Consider the following 20163-nt stretch of genomic DNA (forward strand, 5'->3'; position numbering starts at 1 on the left):
ATGGCAGTTGGCATTTTGGATTTGAAACTCCAGAGAGGGTAGTAATTGTCGGTTGAAGTAATTGAAGTGTGGCTCATCTAGCCTGGGTTGTACCAGAGGCAGAGGGCCTGGGACTGAATCTTAAGGAGAATAAACACTGAAATGTTAGAGGAAAAAGACCCTATATTAAGAAAATGAATAGGAAAATCAGAAATGTAGAAAGAGAATCTGGAGAGACAGTGTCAAGTGAGAAGAAGAAAGAGAAACAAACACCATAATGCAGAGGTGAAATGAGAAAAGATGAGCATTCATTGGATTCAGACAGTTAGTAATCTTTGCAAAAACATTTTCAGTGGTGTGCCTGTAACAGAAAGAGGAGAAACAAGTTAAGAAGTGAAAGGGAGATAAGGAAACATAAATAACAAATGTATTTAACTCTTGCAAGAAGTCTCTGTTGTTGACCTCATATTGCATATGTATTCATGGCTACTTGAAAATAATTTCGGCCGGGCGCGGTGGCTCAAGCCTGTAATCCCAGCACTTTGGGAGGCCAAGACGGGTGGATCACGAGGTCAGGAGATCGAGACCATCCTGGCTAACACAGTGAAACCCTGTCTCTACTAAAAACTACAAAAAACTAGCCAGGCGAGGTGGCGGGCGCCTGTAGTCCCAGCTACTTGGGAGGCTGAGGCAGGAGAATGGCGTAAACCCGGGAGGTAGAGCTTGCAGTGAGCTGAGATCGCACCACTGCACTCCAGCCCTGGCGACAGAGCGAGACTCCCTATCAAAATAAATAAATAAATAAATAAATAAATAAATAAATAAATAAAATAATAATAATTTTAAAAGACTGACCCTATTAACTAATCATTATTCAATTGAAAATGCAGAAAGACTCAGACCCAAAATTTTGGGAGTCAGAGTGTTACTGTAGATGTTAAAACATCTCTAGAAGTAGACAGAGACTTGTTATCTGCTACTAAAATGAAGTGTTTTTTATGAGTTTTGTGAATACATGCACATTACAGATTTCATATATCTGACTTTCAGCAAAGATTATGTCCCCTATACTAAGTTGTAGTCTATGGCTATATGGTAATTCTTAAAGGACATAACTGATAGAGCTGAGTAGCCAAAATGTAAGAACTCTAAGGACCTTTAAGAATGGAAAGTTTATAGATGACAACATAGTTGGTAGAATTAGCCCTTTTACCTTTATTGTTTAGAGGATAGTCATAATGCCCTCTTTCAGATGCTGCCACATTTCTTCAGAGATCTATAAGTAGCTGAAGAATCTACACTGTAGGACATTATGTCTGTTTCAAACTTGAAGATGTTATATTTCTGCTGTCATTTTCTAAGGTATAGCCATTCTTCATGGCACTGAGAATTGTAATAGCCTCTTCAAAACTGCATTGAAGGTCATTTTAGTCTGGCAGTTACTTTGTACTTTGTAAGGGTTATCTTTATTTTCAGTAAGATAAGGTGTATTTTAAAAGTGTTAAGTATTGTTAACTCCTGCATTCTGTCTTGAATCAAAATCTGGATGTAGATTCAGTGTTTGGAACTGAATAAAGCCTCACCGTCCAGTTGATAACCACGAGTCATACGTGGTTGTTGATCACTTGAAATGTAGCTAGTCTGATCAGCATGTGCTGTTCATTGTAAGTGTAAAATGTATACCAGATTTCTGAGATTTAATACAAAATAATTTTTATGTTGATTACATGTTGAAATGATATTTTGTATATTCTTGATAAAATATTACTATGTAATTAAAACAGTTTTGCCTTTTTTTTTTTTTTTCACTTTTTAAAATGTGGCTACTATAGGCAGGCCATGGTGACTTACACCTGTAATCCCAGCAATTTGGAAGGCCAAGGCAAGAGGTTTGCTTGAACTCAGGAGTTCAAGACTGACCTGGGCAACACAGCAAGGCCCTGTCTCATTTTTTTAAAAAATATTTTTTATAAATTAAAAAAATGTGGCTACTAGACAATTTTAAATTGCATATCTGGCATGGATATATTTCTGTTGGACAGCACTGGTATAAAAATCCTTGGGGTGATTTTGTTACACAGAATTTTTTTGGCCTGTGCATTCCACTATTGAACATAAGCATACTTTCTTTTTTTGTTGTTTTTTTTTTTGTTTTTTTTGAGACTGAGTCTTTCTCTGTCACCAGGCTGGAGTGCAGTGGTGTGATCTTGGCTCATTGCAACCTCTGCCTCCTGGATTCAAGAGATTCTCCTGCCTCAGCCTCCTGAGTAGCTGGGATTACAGATGCATGCCACCACGCCCAGCTAATTTTTGTATTTTTTAGTAGAGATGGGGTTTCACCTTGTTGGCCAGGCTGGTCTTGAACTCCTGACCTCGTGATCCACCCACTTCGGCCTCCCAAGGTGCTGGGATCACAGGCGTGAGTCACCGCACCTGGTCAAGCATATTTTAATACTTTAATAGTATGCAAACTTCCATTAAAATTCTTAGCCTTAGATCCAAAGCAAAGGCCTAGGGTTAATTTCAAGCCTATTAAAGAAAGTCCAAAATATTAATACTAAGTTCAAAACTCAACTAATCTTTTACCATGTAAACAATTTCTCCTTTATTATGGTTAAGGTCCAAACTGATCACCCTACATTCGTTTTTCTTCACCCCTCACACTGGTAATCAGTTGCTGTAAGTAATAACTTGTATGTAAAATCTTTCTGAAATCTGTCCCCTCTTCACTCCTGATGCTATTTTCTTGACTGAGGTTCTCACTACCTCTCACTTAGACTATGGTAGTAGTCTTAGAGCTGACCTTTTGCTCCCCACTCTTCTTCCAAAGGGATGTCTCATTTCAGTATCTCCAGAGTCTAGCACAAGACCATTAGTAACCACTCAATAAATATTTATTGAATGAATAGATTAGAGAGATGCTAACATTAATAGAAAGTTGCAGAATGTATACTTTTAGTCCTATATAATATACAAGTATACAATTGCATACACAAAGTAAGTGCAGATGTAATTTGATTCTCTGGCTGAACTTAATGCTTTATATTCAGCAACTTTTGCTTTTTTTTTTAATTCAAGTTTTTCTTTATTGGATATTCTTAGGAGTCATGACATAATAAATGTTCTACTTTGCCAAGGATTTTGATTTGCCAGTATAAGTTTATGGCAGTAAGTCCAGGGAATCATTGGTGCCATGCAGACAGCTCCTTGTTTTTGTCTGGAATCCTCATGAGATTAAACTACATCTGGCAATAAGTAGAGATTCTGGTCTGGCCATCTTCAAAGGCAAGAGACTGCTAGTATTTATCAGATCTATATGGATAAGCAAATGGGAAGGGATTAAATTTTTCTTATTTTGTTTTCCTTCCTTTTGTAACTGACTATATAATATAAAACCTACAGGAGTTCATACAGTAAATTAATACCTTTTGTGATGGCTGCTGAAGAGGAAACCTATTCATTCTCTATACCTAGGTGGATAATTGACCACTTTAGATTAATATTTTAATTACTTATAACTATGTTTATAACTAGTTTATCTTAGAAAGCATAACAGCAACTTAAAGTCCTCAACATTAAGTTTCTAGGGATACTTTACTAATTTTTTAAAGAGTCGAACATCTAGTCTACCTGTTTTAAACATTTTAATGTCTGTAAATATTAGAGCATCATGTCTGGAATTTGAAAGTTTTTCATACATATTTATCTGTGTGAGAAAGTTTACCTTTGAGTCTGTTTTAAGGTAGGCTAGTCTACCTTCCAAGTGATGGTGAGCCTGCCTTTCATACAGGATGTGTCCTTCTCGTTATGCTCTTCACATTCTTAAGAGGTTATTAGTCCTGGGACTCAGTTTACCTGTTATTGAAACATATTAGCTCTACATCTAACTTACAAAATAAAATGGCTGCATTCCAGGTACTTGTCATGTAGCACAATCTAGAACCTACCATTCAAAGCCTCCCTAAGAGAAATAATGTTTGTGCAAGATTATCTGAAGAATATGTGGTCTCCCCGTTTGTCTATAGTTTAAATCTATCTCAGGATTAACTCAGCCCCTCTGAGAGTTGCATACCTGGATTCCATCATATTGCCAAGGGAGGAATTTCTTATCTTACAAATAGAAATAATGTGTTTTTCCAGGCCATCTGGTTTGTTTTTACATTATGTTCATTTTTGTCTCCTGTAATTGTTCGTGTTTCTTTCTTTATGTTGCCTGCTAGAAAGCTTAGCAGCAAATACATAGCTCATCATATATAGATTTGTTAAAACAAGTATTTTGGAATTTCATGGTTTTTATGTGATATCTCCTTATTTTAAATTTTGCACTGCCTCACTTCTCTTTTGTTAAATGTATCTTGCTGCATATATATCACTGTAAGCTTTATGAATTATTTTCTGAACAAAGGCTTGCAAAATGCAAACACATACAAGAAATAGGTATAATTTTCCCCATCCATTTTTACTAGCATTTTTTTTTAAAGCTCAATATCCCTATGTGTGATACTGTAATTAGTTTAACATATCTGTATGTTGTGAATTCCTAGATTTTAGATGAAAAGTGACCTAACATTGAAATGTTAATTAAATGTTTTAATGTTCTGTAGTTCTAAAGAAAATAGTTGGATAAAATGTCAGTATATAGGAGTATTTTAAACATTTTTAAAAAATCATCTCTCTGAAAAGGAAGGTAATTGTGCAAGTTTGTCTAATCCTTTTGATCTTGGCACACAGCAATACAGACTTCAGTTGAGATTAAAACTATGAATTTCAAAGGAAACATGGCCTTCAGTGTGTAAAATATATAACAGCTGGTTGACTAGTCCATTTAAAACTACACAATAACAATCGTAGACAGAATGATTCTCCTGCCAAAAGATGCACGAGTGCTTGATGGTTATATCAAGATACGATACTAACTCACGCTTTTCTTTAGTAATGATATAAATGTAGAAATGAACTGTGTGCTGCTGGCTCAAAATATCTCTTCTGCCCAACAGTTCAAGGACAGTTTAGAAGTACAGAACCCCTTTTAGTGATTTCTCTATCTGCTTTTCAGGCTGAACTTCAATATGTTGTTGACTAAATTTCATTTTTTAAAACTATCTGATAACAATTTTTATTCTTAGCATCCCACAGTTTTTTCCCTAAATCTTTGATCGTCCATTTTTACCTTCTTGGGCCTCAAGACTTATTAATCTTAATGTCACAACTTCACACATATTTTTAAGCTCTCAAAATTAAACTGTTATTTGTAAATAGTATAAAGCTTGTTTCACATTTTTGATATATATGTATATTAAGATAAACAGCTGAAGTCTGAAGCATTGTGATTTATATATAATCAGTATAGAGGAAATTGATGCTCATATTAATGGATTTTAGTTTATTACATATTTCCATTGTGTTTTACCTGAAGACATAATCTTTAAATTAGTTAAATTGATGCATTTTTTTTTTTAAATGAGGATTGATGTGAATTTGTCACTTCTGGCAAGCCCCATTTATAAAACATATTTGTATTCTAAATTTATATCCATCCAATATGAAAAAATGTTAATTTTCTGTGACCTTCGTTAGAAAGTTTTGATACAACATAGTTAACACAAATTTTCTTTTATTTTCTTTAGATTCATTTCAAATAACGAAATTTACCTATAAATAAAATTGAAATTTGCTAAAGTCACTCAGATTCACTGCAAATTCAGAGCCAGCATTTAAGGAGTTAATGCATCTTATTAGGGGACAGGAAATCTGGCAACTATTGCAGAAACTAGACCTAATGGTGCACACAAACAATTTGTCAGTCTTCTTAAATGTGAATAGCTTTCCGCAAAGTGGCTGCTCTTGCTTTGTTTGAACAGGCTAAACTTTTCCTTTTTGGACTTTACATCTTAGAAGTGAAATGTGATCCACATATTCAATCAAAATCATTTAATTCAAAGCATATTTTGATTGGAACAAAGTTGACATGGAAAGAAACTCTAGAATAAAAAAGTTGAAAGGACTTTATATCATATATTTAGCAGGAAAATTTGAAACAGTTCTAATTAGGCTGAAAAAAACAGCTTTCTTCAATGTAAATTACAAAGGTCATATATCAATGTTAAGGAAACATTACCACTAGTGTTTGAAATCCAGCACATGCAAACATAACAGACCAGTTCATTTTAAATCTCTGTGTATGTGTTTGTATAGGAAGAAGGCCGTATTACATGGATTTAAAATGAAAAATACTTAAAATTCCAAGTTTATAACTTTGTATATTACCACCTTGCCAATCTAAATGTCAGTTCCTTTAAAACATATTATCTATGTTCAAATGAATTAAGACTCTTAATTAAAAGTACAATTAAAATTTTACAAAATGGATGTTTCATTCATTATAAATATGATTAAATACATCTTATAAGTAAATGTATATCAAAGTCAGGAGGGTTAATCAGTGATTTTCATTTCACTTTTGAAACTTACAGCTATGGCATTTTATGTCTCAGAACCTTTGTACCTTGGGCCTTCTAGAAGCCTGGGAGCGGAAGTAGTAGGACAGGTGTGCAGAAACGTTTATCTGGGCTGCCTAGGCCTATTCTCTCTGGTCATAAAGAATGTATAAAGAATATTTGATCTTTTTATTTAAGTTTTTATAAAAAGCATTTATTTCATATATATCACTAGTTTTTATTTAGTTTCTTTTCTTAATGGAGTGGTATGAGAATGTTTAGCCAAAGAATAAGTAAATATTAGCATTAAGCTGGGAATGACAAGTATGAGAAACATAAATAATAAACAAATAAGGTTTCTTGGTCTTGAGGTAAACAGTTATCTAATAATTTCCTTTGTTGATTGAAATTGGTTTTCTTGATTTTTACATAATTTTCACATTGGCAAAAATTTGGTTTTTTGAAAGCAAAAGGAAATTGCTAGTGTATCACTAATGCATGTGTAGATTAAATACATGGTTTATGCCTTTCAGTTTAGAATTTTTATTCTCAAATAGCCTAGAGTTTCTCAGAAAAAGCTATTTCTATATGTTATCATGTTTTTTGACTCCACTATAGAAAACAAGAATAATTTTATATAACACTTTTTATAAAGAAATAATCTACTTCTTAAGTGGGTTAGTTTCAGGAAAGCATAGATTGTGTTCTTTCAGTGTTCTTTCAGTGAGATTTGCTAAACATGCACAAAGACACACACTTTGTAATTATTTCTGACACAGGGTTATAAAAACCTCCTATTTATGAATAATTTACTATTATCTTCATAATATTAAAGCTTTAATTTGTTGATATTCTGTATGCAGAACAAACAAATGAAAGTTAGTAATAAGTGTATTTGACATCTGTATACTGTAGTTTTTAGCATATCTGAAGTCTTTTACTCTGCCTAATAGATCTCATTAAAAAAAACAGATATCAGCCCCAAGACAGTTTGTCAACACTAATATGAGTCCCCCTGGATTGGATTGACAATTCATGTGAGGCTTCATATGATAGTCTTTTCATAGTCTTATCTGATCCTTAACAATTGGACATTAGTTACTGATTTATTTTATAATAACTCAGATGAGTTGAATATTATTGTATTGTGTTGGACATTTTAGTGGATTTTCTTTTTTACAAATTTTACTCAGAGCACACATTGGATGTAAATGATGTATGCAGCCTGCTAGGGGAGTACTAACAATTGATTGGTTAGGTTTGAGAGCAGCATGGGAAGAATGTTACTATCCCCTAGCTGCAAACCGTATTTAACTCCAGGCTTAATGAGGACTGTCGGTTTTGAAGGCTTTGAAAAATCTCAAATGCTCAGCATTCCACTGGCATTTTTCATTTTTTTGTAACTAAAAATGTAGATCTAAATGAGAATTTTCTGTATATGAAGAATTTTTTTAAAAAATCAATATATAAAAAAGGTATTTTAATATAGGTTTCATGATTTATGTTTTTAAATCTTAAAAATGGGAGTTATAAAAGGAAACCTCAGGGTATTCCATTTTGAATTATATTGTTTGTATTTTTTCCCTTAATTTCTTCCTGCCTGTCCTTCTCTCTTCCCTCAAGTCTTAAGTACATTACCTATTTTTGGTTAGGTAGTTGTCATTCACTGATAGCAAAAGGATATTAAAGTTCTGAACTGACTTCGTACTGAAATGACTTTGAAACTTCTTGGAATTCTCTTATACTTACCACATTATTCTTTTAGTTCCCTTTTTAAAGCTTTGGTGTATTGCAAGACATGCTTGAAGCTGACTAATGGAAGTTTTAGTTGAGTGTTTGAGAAATTATTTAAAGTTTATTCATGAAGGTAACGTGTTTATCAACTTCTGGAAGTGATTTTGCCAATAGTTCCGCGAATTACTGGTCAATTCCTTAAGGACTGACCTATGACAATGTAAGGTGAGGTCTGAACCATGGCATTGTGGCGATCTCTGCATGTGTGTTTGCAGCTTGATATGAGCACACAGTAGCTTTCCTTTCAGCATTTTTGCTTAAAATTCTGATGCAGTATCAAGATACAAAGCTTTAAGCATTGAAATCTAACCAACTTTACCATTTTGAGTGTGCATAAAGAAGTAGTCAACTATAACGAAAACTCAACAGTTCTTTGTCTGGTGATACATAAAATAAAATTGCCCTAGTTTTTAGAGCTTTAATATTGAGGAAATACATTTGTACTTTGTCATTTGCTGAGCCTTCTAGAATTTTATGGTCTCAAATCACAACACCATGGACACTCAAGAGACTCCTGACTGTTTTATCTTATTAAACAATTTTGAAATCATTAATTTTTAATTAGCTTGGATGCAGGGTTTTTTTTTATTGTTTCAATAGTGTGTGTATATGAACTACATGTTTTTTATTTAAACTACTGGCAAGAGTACTATTTACTTAAATAAGTATAGATTCTTTCTAAGAGTATATACTCTTAAGTTTGCTTCACAGAGTCATATTTTTTGCAAACTCAGAGATATTACATGCTAATCTGTTATAGTAGAGCTTTTCGGCAGTTTATGAACTCAGATTTCGAACAGCCACCAAAAAGGATGTAAGCACGAAGATATGTGTAGGTCCTTCCCTGATTGAAAGTTCTAATTAAGTGAATTGGAGAAAATTAACTGAAATTAGCTGTCAGAAAGTCACATTTAAATGAGTGATGAGCTAGTCTGGCAGTAAACATTTAAATGATATAAATTGCCATTTAAGTGTATGGTTTAATGTTTGTCATGCATTAATGTGACATGAGACTGCAGTGACAATCAAGCAGCTTGCTCTAATTTGAACATATTTAGGGCTTTTGTGTGGAGTGCACTGCACACAAATTAAGACAATTGCTGTTTTTATGTGTCATTGTAAATGTGCCTACCCCCTACCCCCATCCCTACCCAAGGTCTCAGTTAATGAAACCAACGTATCATTTCTGTGTGTAACTTGCATTAGTAGTTCCTAGATTTTTTTCAAATTTATGTACTTAAAATAGGCATTTACTTAAAGTTATCATAAGCTTCTCTCTTCTTATTTCAAGTAACATGTGAAGCAGTTTTGTGTTGTCATATCTGTTTAATAAATTTGTAAATGTAAAGCATTTTAAAAGAGATGTCTAAAACAGTAACTTTCTCAATTGAAACTAGCTAAATATTTGTAAGGCATATTTCATTTGAGGTATACTTTGGAATGTGAGAATTGCCTAGAGTTTTGTTTACAAAATTATGTTTTCAGTTTTATATTTGTGATAATATTGTGAAGCTGTGTTAAATATTAAAGGAAATATATTTTTTGTATTTATAAACATTTCTTTTTCATAGGTACTTATTTTAATAAAGCATATCTTTACACAAGTGTCCACATGTAAAGGAATAGGAATGTCTTTTGTCACAAGATGGTTTATATCACATTGGTTATTTGCTATATAAGTTGGTCAGTTTTGTTTTAAAACTAGCAGATCTCTTATAACATAGCAGCAAGCCATACTGAAAATACATCACAATCATAGACTTCTCTAAAAATAAGAATCAATTTCAATGAGATACATTACCAGATATAAGTTGGTATAGCAGTCTCCTCCTTATCCACAGTTTTGCTTTCCAGAATTCTAGTTACCTGTGTTTAACTAAGGTCTGACATGTGTGAGTACAGTACAATCAGATACTTTGAGGTAGAGACAGAGACCACATTTACATAACATTTATTATGGTATATACATTTTTACAGTATATCATTATTGTTCAAGTTTGTTGTTATTGTTGTTTATCTCTTACTGTGCCTAATTTATAAATTAAACTTTATCATAGGTATTTATGTATAGGAAAAAACATAGTACATATAGGTATAGGGTTTGGTACTATTTGCAGATTCAGGCATCTACTGGGGATCTTGGAACATAACCCCTGTGGATGAGGGGGGATTACTGTATACTTTTTTATTTTTATTTTTATTTTTTTCGAGACAAAGTCTCACTCTGTCGCCCAGGCTCTAGTGCAGTCGCGCCATCTTGGCTCGCTGCAAGCTCCACCTTCTGGATTCATGCCGTTCTCCTGCCTCAACCTCCCAAGTAGCTGGGACTACAGGCGCCCGCCGCCACGCCCAGCTAATTTTTTGTATTTTTAGCAGAGACAGGGTTTCACTGTGTTAGCCAGGATGGTCTCAATCTCCTGACCTTGTGATCTGCCTGCCTCGGCCTCCCAAAGTGGTGGGATTACAGGCATGAGTCACCGCACCCGGCTTACTGTATACTTTTAATTAAGCTTCAGAGTTTATGTTTGAAAACTCTTTGATTTTAATATAATTATTTATTGTTAAACTAATCCATAATGCTAAACTTTTATGTTGGAATGATTTTGAACAATATTAAATAATATAAAGATGAATACTTTCCTAAAAAATCTCTTCAGTTTTTAGAACTCTTTAGTATTTATAATGTTATTAAATTCACCAAACATTTATTGGCATCTATTATGTTTTAGGCACAGCACTAGTAACTGGGAATATAATGATGGATAGGAAATGGATCTTGTGCCTAGGATCTCAACCAACTACTTGATTGTGTTCATTCATTATTTATCGGGCACTATTATGTTAATAGCATCAAATATTTGGTCAGGTTTGATATTAATACCTAGAATAAAAATTCAGTAATTATAAGTATCCCCAACAAGATCTAATTTGTTAGCATAAGAACTCAATCAACATAACTAAATAATTTGGTTACAGATGTTGAAATAGACTACAAAATATTTTAATTCTAGAAAAATAATAAATATTTCAAGTGGATAGTAAATTTTTAACATTTTCACATTTAGTTTCCCAAAATAGTCTTTGCCTTGTACGGCCTCCTTTCTTTGAAGCATAAATCGAGTACCTGTCAGGCTCTGAGTTACAAATGTGACCAAGATAGGCCCAGTCCTGCTCCTTAGTGCTGTCAGTACAGTAGAAGAATACTGAAACTTACACATTTAGTATAATTAATTATGCCAAGTGCCGGAAAACCTCTACTTGTAAACAAAGGAGGACAGATTCTGGTAGAAACTAGGCCATCAGATAAGTTTTTGTTGTTGCTGTTGTTGTTGTTGTTGTTGTTGTTGTTGTTGTTGTTGTTTTGAGATGGAGTTTCGCTCTTGTCATCCAGGCTGGAGTGCAATGGCGTGATCTTGGCTCACTGCAACTTCCGCCTTCCAGGTTCAAGCGATTCTCCTGCCTCAGCCTCCTGAGTACTTGGGATTACAGGCGCAGGCCACCACACCCAGCTAATTTTTGTATTTTTAGTAAAGACCGGGTTTCGCCATGTTGGCCAAGCTGGTCTCAAACTCCTGACCTCATGATCTGTCCACCTTAGCCTCCCAGAGTGCTGGGATTACAGGCGTGAGCCACCGCAGCCACAAGTTTTGTTTTTTAAAAATCTTTGTTCGCAGTAAAGTTAGTGTTAAACTTTACTGCTTGCTCTAAATGTCTCTCTGTATTTTTAAAAAGGAATTCAACATAGTAATACAATCCATATCTTTTTTTCAGGCTCTGGAGAGTGAATTTGTTTCCTGCCAGCTTCACCAATGGATTGATCTCATTTTTGGCTATAAACAGCAAGGACCAGAGGCTGTTCGAGCCCTCAATGTGTTCTATTACTTGACCTATGAAGGAGCTGTCAATCTGAATTCAATAACTGATCCTGTGTTGAGAGAGGTAAGTTATCTGAATTGAGAAAGCAACTTATAGTCAGGTATATTTAAACTAGAAGGAGCCAGAGAACACCTCCTCCATCCTTTGATTTTACTGATGAAGAAACTGAAACTAGATGTAAAGTGCCTTAAGCAGAATAGTCTCTCAGTGACCTAGCAAGAACTTGAACCCAGAGATTCCTTCCAACAAAATGTTTGACCCAATATAAGATGACAGCTTTTTCTATTCGAACCTGTTAAGGTATCGATAATCTTATTTATAATTTTATATAAATTTGGAGGTTACTCACATGATTTTTGTAGGAAAATAGTAATAATTCATTAAAGAGATATGATTATGAGCATAAATTTATTGAAATGTGATAAAACATATTTATATGTAATACCTAAGAACATATATAACGACATAGAAGTTAATGGCAGGGGGTTGAAGTCCAAATCTTTCCTATGTCATCAAATTGTTGTTAAATGTTATTGAACTTGTTTTATTCTTGTCATTTATTTTCTCAAGTAAAACACTTAAACATGGTTTTGGCAAATGCAGCACTCACTAAAAAGTCTGTAGGAGACCTTACTTTTTTTAGTATTTCAAATCTAATTATGCATCCTTCTAATTCCAGTATACTTCATATGAAAAATTATAGAATTGAATGATGCAACCTTAATCCGTACAATTTTAGAACACAACTGCATTTAGGAAACCAGGAGCTTTGATTCGTGGGGAAAGTTAGATATCATTTTGAAAGAAACATTATTTGTAATGTGTGAGATTTGTCATTTTTCCCTAGCACTTGATTCATTCTTTTATGCTTCTACTAAGACCTGATCATGCAGAAGACATATAAGGACATATTTAAATAAATTGCCATATTATCACCTGGCTTAAGTGCTAGATAAGTTAGTATGCACACAAAAGCACTGTGTACTAAATGTACACTTGCGTTAAACTGCCCAAGTTTTAAATTACTACGTTTCAGTTTTTAAAATGGTAGGGGCAGAGAATTGGGTCACATAAACTCTTAAAGACTCTTCCAGTTGTTCAGTTTTTTGAAAATACTCCTTCAGGGGTTTTTTTATTTTATCAGAACATCAACTGAGTATATGACACAGAATATACATAGGATTCCCTAAAGGTATCGAGGTGAGAGCAACATACAGGTAGTGTTACAAAACAGTGCATAATTTTATTGTTGGGATAAAATAGCATAGGCCTATTTACTTCTTTCTTTCTTTTTTTTTTTTTTTTTTTTTGTTCGTTTTGGCTATATTTGAACAGTATTACTTTGTTCTGTTAAATGCCCATAATTCTTCAACAAATATACCAGCTATTTTTGTTTTCTCCTGTTATCCTTAGTAATTATCCATATCTCTGCATAGCTGATATATAACTGAATTTGCACTGTAGAATTGATTTTATAATCTCTTAAAAAGAGATTGGTTGTACTTAATATACCAGCATATTGTTTTTGTACCAGCATAAATTGGTTGTACTTACTACATCAGTATGTATTTTTTGTGTCACTATATGCAATCTCCGTATTCCTAATTTTGAAATTCTGTAATGTTCCATAGAGTTGCTATGAAAATATGCTTAACACTGTTTCTCTCAATGCAAGATCGTATTACTTAAAAGACTTGTCTCTTGGTATGTCCAAGATGACATAAATAGCGCTACTTTTCATTAAAGGTTATGCAATGTTTTCATGATAAAAATGTCACTTGGCCTATATCTGTTTGTCATGGCTAGTTAAAAAGTAAAACATTCAATCAGCTAGTTGTTTCCTCTATGAGTCACTCTATGGCTTTTTATTTTTATTCTGGATTGACCACCGTCCCTACGTACATACCAATGATTGTTTAAGGAAGTTTTCTGTGAATTAATCTAGAAGAACACTGTCTAGAATTTTCTGTAGTGCTGTAGTGTGTTCTGTGTCTGCACTGTCTAATAAACCATGAAGCATATGTAGTTATTGTACATTGAAATGTGGCTAGTGTGACTAAGGAACTAAATGTTTAATTTTAATTAATATACATTTACATAGGCACAGATGACTAGAGGCTACAGCATTGTACAGTAGAGATCTAGAAGACTTATGTTTGTCTTTGACCATCTTTTCTTGCTCTGAGTTCAGTGCATGTAACAATGGGAAAATAAATTTTAAATTGACTTGGTAGGATATTTCAAAGTGGCAATACTCCATTTAGACATTAGATAGATATTTGAATATAGGTGTAAGCTCAATTATATTTTTTCTTTTACCTAAACTAACACATTATAATTTCAAATAAAATTCTTTATTGTGATAAATATATACAACATAAAATTGAACATTTTTACCTTTTTTTTTTTGAGACAGAGTCTCGCTCTGTCACCCAGGCTGGAGTGCAGTTGCGTGAGCTCAGCACATTGCAACCTCTGCCTCCTGGGTTCAAGCGATTCTCCTGCCTCAGCCTCCTGAGTAGCTGCAATTACAGGTGCCTGCCACCACGCCTGCCTAATTTTTGTATTTTTAGTAGAGATGGAGTCTTAGCATGTTGCCCAGGCTTGTCTCGAACTCCTGAACTCAAGTTATCTGCCTCCCTCAGCCTCCCAAAGTGCTAGGATTATAGGCGTGAGCCACAGCCCCAGCCATTTTTACTATTTTTGAGTTTACAGTTCAGTGGCATCAAGAACATTCACATTCTTGTACAGTCATCACCACCATCCATCTCTAGAAATGTTTCATCTTCCCAAACTGAAACTCTGTATGCATTAAACAATAACTCCTCATTCCTTCCTCCCCCAGTCCCTGTACATTACAGTGCTACTTTTTATCTCTATAAATTTGACTATCCTGAATACCTCCTAGAAGTGGAATTATGCAACATTTGTCTTTTTATGTCTGACTTATTTTACTTAGCATAATATCTTCAATATTCGTCCATGCTGTAGAATGTATCACAATTTCCTTTCTCTTTAGGCTGAGTAATATTCCATTGTATGTATATACCACATTTTGTTTATCCATTTATATATCAATGGGCATTTTGGGTTGTTTCCATCTTTTGATTATTATGAACAGTGCAGCCAAGAGCATGGGTGTACACCATCTGTTCAAATCCCTGCTTTCAATTCTTTTGGATATGTACCCCGAAATGGAATTTCTGGATTATGTGATAATCTTTTTTTTTTTTTTTTTTTTTTGAGACGGAGTCTCACTCTGTTGACAGGCTGGAGTGCAATGGTGCAATCTCAGCTCACTGCAACCTTCGCCTCCTGGGTTCAAGTGATTTTCCTGCCTCAGCCTCCCGAGTAGCTGGGATTATAGGCATGCACCACCACACCCGGCTGATTTTGTATTTTTAGTAGAGACGGGGTTTTACCATATTAGCCAGACTGGTCTCGAACTCCTGACCTCATGATCTGCCCACCTCGGCCCCCTAAAGTGCTGGGATTACAGGCATGAGCCACTGCACCTGGCAACAAATATGTTTTTAATATTTATTTTTTATGATCAACTTTTGCTAAAGACTATTAAAACTTTTGCTTTAAGTTTGACTTCCTATTCTTCACCACAACCCTAAGTAGTTAATTATGAGAAAAATATGCCTTAACTGATAGTCTTCCATTCATCACACCCTGATTTATTTTTATATTATACATTATATAGACATATATGTATATATAATATATTCTATATTAGATTCGGCATTTATTAAACATGGCCTGTGATGTTCTAAGTCTGGTAGGTATTTGATATTCTTGAAATGAGAATATAGTGCTCTGTTACTTAGCACTATTAAAATAAATATACACATTTAATTTACAGAGCTTTCTGAGTGTCATTAAAATAAATGGGGCCAGGCGCAGTGGCTCACACATGTAATCCCAGCATTTTGGAAGGCCACGGCAGGAGGATCATTTGAGTCCAGGGGTTCAAAAGCAGCCTGGGCAACAAAGTAAGGCCCCGTCTCCACAAAAAATTTGAAAATTATCTGGGTGTGGTGGTATACACCTATAATTCCAGCTATTGGGTGCGGTATGAGGTGGGAGGATTGCTTGAGCCCAGGAGGTTGAGGCTGCAGTGAGCCATGATTGTACCATGGCACTCCAGCCTGAGCAACAGAGTGAGACCCTGTCTCAAAAAAGAAAGGTTGGGGGGAATAGTCTTTTATTATAGCCTTTTCATACCATTTACTAGTGCTAAATCCTATAGTACAATGCAGTGTGATATAATAGAATAAACAAAGAAACAAACAAATAAATAAATATGAATTTGAGTCATGGCCCTGACGCCTACTGGTTGTGTTCCTCAGTCTCTGTTTCCTGTATATAGAAGTGATGCAATAATGCCCACTCTACAGAGGATGAGATGACATATAATGCATGTAAACCACCTGGCATGGTGCCTATCCCCTCATAAGTACCCAGCAAGTGTTAGTTCTTTCCCTTATGTTGCTCACAGTTAAATCCCTGGGTTAGAAAACACAACTATAAAAGGAATGTGAACTACTGATTAGATCATAGAAAGAATCATACAATGTTAACACTAGAGAAGTTATTAGAGACCATTTCCTAGTGGACACATGCCGAGTTCGCTGTTAAGTGAGGCAAGAAAGCAGAAAACATGATTAGGTCATTAATTTATTCATTTTTTCAACAACCTTTTACTAAACTCAAATCATGTAATAAGGTTAAAGGGTTGAAAGGCAAGTCCCTGCCCTCCCTCAGCTAGAGTTCATTATCTAATGGGAAAATAAGTATAAGTAAACAATTATAGTATGATCTGATAAATTCAGTATGGAGATAAATATATGTATGTATGTATGCACAAGCATAGGATAGGTACTAAGCCCAACTGACAGAATCCAGGCATGTTTTCCAGAGAATGAGAGACTGGAGCTGCATATTGAAGGATGAATAAGATCATTGGGTAGAGTCATGAGCAAAAGTTACCTACACGGAGGCAACTGCATACCCTTCCTGCACATGGATAAAAGAGATGGCTAGAGAATATGGTGTATGTGGAATGAACTGAAGGTGAGCAGATGAGTGAGAGAGACACAGGAGCCAATCTTCAATACCATAAAAAATAATTTTCAGCAGGGCATATGGTGGCTCACACCTATAATTCCAGCACTTCGGGAGGCCAAGGCAAGAGCATGGCTTCAGGCTGGGAGTTCAAGACCAGCCTGGGCAACATAGCAAGATTTCATCTCTACGAAAAGATGAAAAACTTATCTGGGCATGGTGGCACATACATATTGTCCTAGCTGAGGTGAGAGGATTGCTTGAGCCCAGGAGTTGGAGGCTGCATTGAGCTATGATCCTGCCATTGCACTCCAGCCTGGGCATCAGAGTAAGACTGTGTCTTTAAAAAATAATACTTTTAACTGCGTCATAAGGCAGTAGGGAACCACTGAAGGTTGGTGACATGACTCCATGTCACTAATATGTGTGTTTAGAATCTGAAAGAAGATTGACAGATAAGAATTAAAAAGTACTGACTGGATTTTTCTAAGAGGTCATTGGTGATCTTAGAGAAGTAGCTTAGAAGGTAGAGGATTGTGTTAATGAATGGGAGATGTTGAAGTAAACACAGTAAATAAAGAAAATAATTTAAGCTTTATTGAGATATAGTTCACATATGTTACAATTCACACATTTAAAGTGTATGATAGTTTTTAGTATATTCACAGAGTTGTACAAGCATCACCACAATTTAAGAGCATTTTCGTCACCACAAAAAAAATCTTTACATGCACCAGCAGTTACTCTAAAGGATAATTTTTTAAATGAGTAAATATTGGACTATGTTTCTGTGTTAATGGGAAAGACCCAAAAGGAGGGAAGCATGTCAGACATGCAGGACAGAAAGTGTGTAATACACTATCAAGCTCTGTGTGAAAGTGGAGAAGAACAAAACCCAGAGCATAGATAGAGATAAGCACTGAACAGGAGGGAACAATAGGGCCTCATCTTGGATTGGAGAGTAGACAGGTCACATGGGGACTTGTGTAAATAAATGTGTATGAATGAGGTGGAAAGGCAACAAGATTCTCTTTATGAGGGTTTGTACCAAGGATGAGATTATATTTATGCTTAATGGGTGCTGCTCAATAATTATAATTTCCTTTCAATATTGTTTTTCTGTGTTTTCAACATCAGGAGAATAAGGTGTAGAAAAAAGTTGAACAGAGAGGGATGTGTGTGTGCGTGCGCTTGTGTGTTTCTGGAGAGAGAGGGAGACAGAAAGATAGACACAGGTGGGGTTTGCCATGGAAGTATGGTGAAATGTATGAAAAAGGATTGAAGGTGCAAGGGTAGCTGATGAAACTGTTAAAGGGATGTTGTAGAAAAGATGAAACGTGAACCTAGGCTGGATTAGGTAGATAAGAAAGGAAGGAAGGGACTGATAAACTGGAAAAGTTTATCCTCTCATTCATTACTAATTCATTTATTCAACAAATACTCATTTTGTTCAGGATGCTAAAAATGTGGAGATGAGCAAGACAGGCAAGGTCTGTTCCCTCCTGGAGCTCACATTCTAATGGGGCACAAAGAAAATAAAATTTAAAGACTGTAATTTCAATTATATCAAGTGCTATAAAGAAAACAGAAGTGGGTAAGGTGATGCAAAGTGCTACGAGGGTGGAGAACTGTTAAAGGGGATGGTTAATGACTGCCTCTCTGTCTTCATAAACAGTGTTTCCTTTAAAACTTTAGGATTAGAGTACAGCTAAACAAGGGCAACGGGGAGTTAGCTCCTACTGCTCTCCCCACGGCCAATCATGTGCCTGCAACGCCCGGCCTGGGACAGCCACCAAGTCAAGTCTTGTCACAGGCTTCATGCCAGCTGTGAAACTTTCACTATTGCCTTCTACTCATTTACTCCCCACCCCCACCTCCAGGTCACGCCTCTCTTTTCTTCAGAATCTTGTTTCTCTAAGGTGCTTTAATATCATTAATATTAGCGCATTTGTGTATCTGCTTGGTTTATATTAAAGCATTATTTCTGCAAAACCACAATCATGGTACAGGGATAGACTTCTACCTTTCCACTATCAAAAGCAAATTAGACTAATTTCTGTTTGGTAGCTATACTTTACTTATTTCTGTTCACTTCTATACACTTAATTCAGTCTAGAAATATGTTCACAGTCATACAGAGGCAAGTTGTCTACATACAAGTCATGTAATCACCTACTATATTGGGAAAGCGCCATTCTTCTTGAGAAAGTTTCTATTGTAGAATGAATGGTTAATACATATGGCATAGTAAGTGATCATAAAAATAATCTCTCTATAAAAAGAGCACTAAACGATAGAAATAATAACCATAAGAGGAGGAAGAGTAATCAGAGAAACAGCCTACAGCACATTAAACGTTTATGTTGTTTTTAATTTTTAGAAAACAGCTGGGTTATCAATATACAACTATGCTTGCATTTACATATATCACACACCAGAAAGAATTCTTTTTCAGAGAAATATGCTAATCTTTCAAAAACTATCTTGTGACCCCAACTTAAGAATATATTCTTATCTGTTTACTCTTCTTTATTTCTCTGTATTTTGGCATTATTCTTTTTTTCCCTGCCTTTAACATTTTTTTAACCTATTCTAGTTCCTCAATATTACATATATTCTTTTATAGATAAGGGACAAATAATAAAAGTTGATTGTTTTCTGATTATTCTGCTGATTTTGGCTTGTCTCATTCACTTCTTTTCTTTCAAACACAACCTTATTAAGCCTTTCTAACCCCATTTTTGAAAAAAGTAAAACCCAAGGAAAGAAGAAATTTTCAAAAAAGATAAAAATTAGAATATTTGAATTCAGGGTCAGATATGAGTAAGAATAACTATTTTTACTAAGAAAAAAATTCTCTTAAAATCCAAATGCACAAATTAAATACATGATGAATATTTTATAAAATAATTTTCCCTCTTCTAAAAGATTTAACATAAGTATTTTCCTTAAATTAATATATTTAAAGTATAATTGTATTTATAGGCATGGTTTCTAGAACAATTCT

General features: G+C 34.7%; 1 protein-coding gene across 7 annotated transcripts in view; it reads left to right on the plus strand.

Annotated features, from left to right (window-relative positions):
* Positions 1–20163, plus strand: part of LOC105463467 (LPS responsive beige-like anchor protein) — a 770029-nt gene that overhangs the window by 673396 nt on the left and 76470 nt on the right. For all 7 annotated transcript variants that reach the window (XM_011710554.3, XM_071092575.1, XM_011710553.3 and 4 more), the window contains one exon: positions 11982–12149. In XM_011710554.3, the coding sequence (XP_011708856.2) occupies positions 11982–12149 (168 nt within the window). The remainder of the gene's footprint in view (positions 1–11981; positions 12150–20163) is intronic.

The sequence above is a fragment of the Macaca nemestrina genome, chromosome 3, assembly GCF_043159975.1.
Source record: "Macaca nemestrina isolate mMacNem1 chromosome 3, mMacNem.hap1, whole genome shotgun sequence".
Lineage (NCBI taxonomy): Eukaryota > Metazoa > Chordata > Mammalia > Primates > Cercopithecidae > Macaca > Macaca nemestrina.